Here is a 5,898-nt window from a genome sequence, read left to right on the forward strand (position 1 = left end):
GGTTCATTATCAGAAGTGTTACTAACGTGGGCCAACTGGACTGCGGGCCCGCGCGAAGCACGAAAGTTCTCCAGTGAGTTTGTTTGCGTTACCAATCAGGTTTACTCAAGGCCAAGGGACCGGTTCACAGTCAGTTTGGACCCTTCCCCATTTGCATATCCCTGGAACAGAACGCAGGGAGGGACTGGTTTGAGCTCTTAAATCAGTCAAAGAGTTCTCCAGGTCAAAAGGCACGTCCTGTTTGCATTCACCCCAGACTGGAAGCACCGATGTTCCATCTACGATTACAGAGGCGAATATTTAGCTACGGAGAGGAAAAACATGAAAGTTGTATAAAAAAAAGCAAAAAAAAAAAGAAAAGAAAGGAAGTCCAACACCGCTGGACTCTGACTTGTGCGATTCAACGGCATGACTTTCTCACTGTCCCAGGAGCTAAATGAGCCTAGGGCCTCTTGTTCTGATCCCAGCGCACTGTGATCTGACCGGATCATTTACACTGAGACGGATCCTGATAACTGTGGACTAATCTCCCGCCTTATCATTCACACTGTGATAATGGCTCTGCAGCTCTCCACCGCACAGTCAGCCAATCAGTTTCACACACATGCCTGCTGCCCACGGGGCAGGTGCATGATGGGATAGGGCTGAACAGGGGCTGTGCGGTGGTGGGCCGGCCTGGCAGAGGGCTTCTCCAGCACGGGGGGGGGTCAGACGTGAGGAAACGGGCCGGCCCTCTGTCCCGTCAAACACACAAGCTCGTCGGGCTCCGGAGGACTGGACCTGTGGCCCCGTCCCCGGGCCCCTGGAGACGGCGGGGCTCAGACAGAGGCTCCCCCCTCAGACCCTGACGACGGGGTTGGCGGAGGCGGTGAGCGGGACGGTGGAGCCGGTGTCGTAGTCGAAGTCGATCGTGGTGTGGCTGGGGGAGCCCAGGCTGCTGAGAGAGGTCCCCGTGCCCGTCTGCCGGTCCCGCAGGCTCTGCAGGTAGCTCTGCGCAGGAGAGGAAACAAGGGGCCGAAATTACACAACAGTACGTGAATTACTGAAATAAATAAAGTATCGGTTTTAGTGGGCGAGGGGCCCACGACACTGCACAATATGTGACAGAGTCATCAGGCTATGACACGCTGCGCATAGGAAATAGTTCAGTTTAGTTCAGTTGAGTTTGTTTTGCCGTTTGTGTATTGTTATTGTTCATATTATTTTTTCTGCAACTATTGTTGTTGGCAATAATATGCTGTGTGGTGATGCCAATAAAGTTTATCTGAATGTGAATCTGAGACAGAAAGACAGAGAGAGAAATGCAATGAGAGCAAAGAGAAAAGACAGAAAGAAAGAGAGAACGCTCCCCCCCCCCCCAAGCTCATTCAGAGTCGGCTAATATTTGACATCTTACAGTGGCGATAAGAGAGTCACGCAACACGCTCTGGACACGCTCGGGTTCAAGGCCCAGGTCGAGCAGCGCTGTGGTACGGAGCACAGCGCTTTGCCTCAGCCGCGACAGTAACATTCACACGGTGTGAATAAGTAACAGAGCGGTGCTGGTACACGGTCCAGCCCCTGTGTGTCATGTGTGTGTGTGTGTGTGTGTGTGTGTAACGTGTGTGTGATGCGTGCGTGATGTGTGTGTGATGCGTGTGTGTGATGTGTGTGTAACGTGTGTGTGATGTGTGTGTAACATGTGTGATGCGTGTAACGTGTGTGTGATGCGTGTGTGAAGCGTGTGTAACCTGTGTGTAACGTGTGTGTGATGCGTGTGTGATGTGTGTGTAACGTGTGTGTAACGTGTGTGTGAAGCGTGTGTGAAGCGTGTGTAACGTGTGTGTGATGCGTGTGTGAAGCGTGTGTGTGATGCGTGTGTGAAGCGTGTGTGTGAAGCGTGTGTGTGACGTGCGTGGGCGGTGTGTGTGAAGCGTGTGTGTGACGTGCGTGGGCGGTGTGTGTGTGTCGCAGGCTGACCGGGGCCAGCAGGTCTCCGGCGTAGCGTTTGACGGGCAGGGGCTTGCGGCGGTACGAGCCCTCCTGCCCCGCGCCCTGCTGCCTCTTCCGCACGTCCTTCTGACGGATCCGCATCAACTGCACACGCTTCTGCCTCCGGTTAATGATGACTGAGGAGAAACACACACACGTTAACACACACACACACAACACACACACACAAACACACATACACAACACACACACACGTTAACACACATATACACACACACACACACACGCACGCATAAACACACATACACAACACACACATAAACACACATACACAACACACACACATTTAACACACATACACAACACAAACACACATAAACACACATACACAACACACACATAAACACACATACACAACACACACACGCATAAACACACACATGTTAACACACACACAACACACACACACGTTAACACACACACACAACACACACACAACACACACATACACAACACACACACGCATAAACACACACATGTTAACACACACACAACACACACACACGTTAACACACACACACAACACACACACAACACACACATACACAACACACACACACATAAACACACATACACAACACACACATAAACACACATACACAACACACACACGCATAAACACACACATGTTAACACACACACAACACACACACACACACGTTAACACACACACACACATACATAAACACACATACACAACACACACATACACACGTTAACACACACACACAACACACACACATTAACACACATACACAACACACACACACATAAACACACATACACAACACACAAACGCCTAAACACACATACAAAACCCACACACGCATAAACACACATACACATACACAACACACACGCGCAAAAACACACACAATACGGACATACACACACGCCCACACACACATGCACACACACAGAACACACAGCACAAACGTACACACAGCACACACACACACAAAACACAAACAGGGACATGCACACACAATAAGAACACACATACAGCATACACGCACACACATACATACATACACATACAGACAAGCACAATCAGTCACCTCTCTGAATCATTAACCTACATTACAATTCCGACATTCAATTCCAACATGAGCCATTTTCTACAGCAAAGAATGTGACAAATAAACGGAGGCTAATTCATCCCAGCAGCAGAGACATAACCACAGAACCGCTACACTACAGTAGCCAAACTCCTTTTACGTCTCGGAGACAGTATTATTACAGTCGCTACTACAGTCACTGTCTCAGCCCAGCGACTGTGGTCCTATTATGGGCACAGACACAGTTCAATTCAATTAAATTCTCGTTTGTATAGTGATTCTTACAGAGGACGCTTTACAGAGCAACGGAACGGAAGAGAAAACACCAGCCCTACGCCCCCCCCCCCCCCGCCAAATACCCAAATAGTGTGAGGCGAACACCGTGCCGAGCGGGGGGAGTGTGTTTGGCGGTCGGGCGGCTCACCCTCGGTGTGGGAGAACCCCTCGGCCGTCAGCTTCCACTGCACCAGCACGCCCATCAGGCTGAGCGCGGGCCAGATGCCCAGGATCACCCAGCTGTACCAGCACAGCGGCGGCGCCGGCCGGAGCCGCAGGCAGTCGTACACGTACGCCCCCAGCGCCAGCATCTCCACGAAGTAGTCGGCGCACACCGTCATGATGGCGGCGCCGAACACGGCGGTGGACAGCACGGTGAAGAGGCGCTGCCACTGCAGCGTCAGCACGGCGCCCAGCATGCCCGCGGCCAGCAGCGTGCCCAGCGGCACCCACACCGAGCCCGCGCTGTAGAAGTTGGCGGCCACCAGCAGGGCGGCGAGGGCGAGCAGCAGCCCCAGGAGCAGGCCGGTCATGAACAGGCCCACGCTGCGCACCAGCATGGTCACCAGGCCGCACAGCACGCCCACGCCCAGCCCGATGCCCGCGCTGGCCTCCACGCTCAGCTGCGTGTCCAGAACCCGCTCCTTGTGGCACAGCAGGAAGATGATGACCGAGCCGAACATCAGGCCCGACAGGAACATCACCGCCTTGAAGCAGCGGTACCCTGGAGCGAACGGGGGGGGGGGGGGGGGGGGGGGGAAACACAGGGTGAGAGGAGGACGGGAATAGGGTGAGAGGGGGATGGGAAGAGAACGATGGAGGGAGTGAAGGATTGAGGGATCCTGCTGTGATGTTGCTGCCATTTGTGCTTGCATGTCTTGTCTCCCTGCATGTTTGTGCTTGCTCCAATTCTGCTTGATATGTTTGTATGTCTTGCTCCATTTGTTTGTGCTTGCTGCAACTGGAAATTAGTCATGTAGGCTAAAGCTGCTCCATTTACTGATTACAGTTAATTAATGGGGACTGTCCACGACATTATAAACAAATAAATTCAAATTCAAATTCAAATCCACTTCTCCCCAACACTGGGCACCGTGCCCTGCTATCCCTACGTAACTGCTACATTTAACACGCAGTCAGAAAACGGGGCTGGTTGAGTCCACCCTCAGGCCTAGTCTCAGACTGGCTTTCAGAAGAGCATTGGAGAAGGGCCATAAAGTTACATTGTCACAGTTAAGAGAGTGGCCAAGCGAACGCTGGATTACGCTACGCCCACCAGGTGGCAGCAGAGGATCGAATTCAGTAAATTCCAGGTGATGGTTCTTCTGCAGTGCACTTTGTCCTGCCAGTCTGTCCAGGGTTACCGTCTTCACCAGCAAGGGCCGGTGCTTTTCAGTAAAATACGGTGTCAATCAGAAGACCCTGCGTGCTTCCTTATCTACACGATTGCAGGCCTTGAAATCAGCATCAGGGGAGCCATCTGGGAGAAAAGGTCTGGAGTGATCCACCAGCCAATCTTGTATATGAGTAGGAAAATGGATTTGGGACTGGAAGAACATGACTGGTGACCAGGTGATTGGGAATGGCCCAGATCTCAACGCTCAAGCCCTAGGCATTCTGCCACTGAGGTGGAGACATTAAATGAACCCCAGAGAGCTTTGGACAGGGCGAAGTATGGTCCTTTATAGCAAAGAACAAAAAGCTTTATAGTGACTGGTTTTATTGATATACAGTGGCTGATGTCTACCACAAAGGCAATTAAGTAATGTTTACAGGTGCTTCTGTTTAGATTTAGATTTGACATTTAATATTGCATAGAAAAAAATACAAACATTAGAATTGTAAAAATGAACATTTGAGCTGAAAATCTAACTAAATCATTCCCCATTTCAAAATGCTACCTCTCGCTTCCAAATGACCCTGTTATTTCACTTGTTCGTAGCCATTTAAACTGGCCAATCACAGAAGAGCTGTCTCACATTCACAAACACAGCCCTCTTCCGCCCCCTTGTGGACCTAACACTCATAATAGTGAGTGAGCACCCACAAGTATTTCATGGCAATGCATTAATGATGTAATATTGACATTTTCATTTAAATTTAAATATATATGTGAATATATTTGTTGTCTCTGGAGTTTTCTGGAATATAGTATTCAAATGTAATTTGTTTTTGGTTCAAGTGACGACCCTAGGGCAGGCGTCTGTGTGTCACTGTGTACGTACGCAAGTGTATGTGCGTGTGTGTGTGTGTCACAGACACAGGATCTCCACAGAGATCTCCCTCACACTGACCCTCACGTACAGATAAGTGTGCGGAACAGCCGACGGTTGCCAGGCAGGGGTTGTCATGGACGCCAGGTTGCCAGGAGCAGGGGAGCGTACCGAAGAAGCAGTAGATGATCCCGAACAGGCAGCACATGGAGCAGATGATGGCGGGGATGACCTCGTACTTCCTCTCGATCTCCAGCTCGCAGGCGTCCGCCTCGGCCGCGCCCGGCCCCGCTGCATCCTGGGCCAGCCAGAAGGGGTCGGCCATCCTGCGGCCAGACGGGGACGGAGGGAGGAAGACC

The 5,898-nt window shown here is 51.2% G+C and overlaps 1 protein-coding gene across 1 annotated transcript; it reads right to left on the bottom strand.

The window, feature by feature from the left end:
• Positions 1 to 837: 837 nt before the first annotated feature.
• Positions 838 to 5,864, bottom strand: LOC134015543 (transmembrane protein 198-like). The gene is made up of 4 exons (XM_062455097.1): positions 5,711 to 5,864; positions 3,475 to 4,050; positions 1,960 to 2,108; positions 838 to 990 (listed from the first exon to the last, which is right to left on the bottom strand). Exons 1-4 carry the CDS (start codon positions 5,862 to 5,864, stop codon positions 838 to 840), a joined length of 1,032 nt encoding a protein of 343 aa, XP_062311081.1.
• Between the last annotated feature and the right edge of the window lie 34 nt (positions 5,865 to 5,898).

The sequence above is a fragment of the Osmerus eperlanus genome, unplaced genomic scaffold (assembly GCF_963692335.1).
Source record: "Osmerus eperlanus unplaced genomic scaffold, fOsmEpe2.1 SCAFFOLD_392, whole genome shotgun sequence".
NCBI classification, from domain to species: Eukaryota; Metazoa; Chordata; class Actinopteri; order Osmeriformes; family Osmeridae; genus Osmerus; species Osmerus eperlanus.

Coding starts and splice junctions, on each gene's coding strand:
- LOC134015543 (XM_062455097.1), bottom strand. CDS start 5,864: ATGGCCGACCCCTTCTGGCTGGCCCAGGATGCAGCGGGGCCGGGCGCG. Junction 4,051..5,710: donor GATCATCTACTGCTTCTTCG/GTACGCTCCCCT, acceptor CGTTCGCTCCAG/GGTACCGCTGCTTCAAGGCG. Junction 2,109..3,474: donor GGGGTTCTCCCACACCGAGG/GTGAGCCGCCCG, acceptor GTTTCTCCTCAG/TCATCATTAACCGGAGGCAG.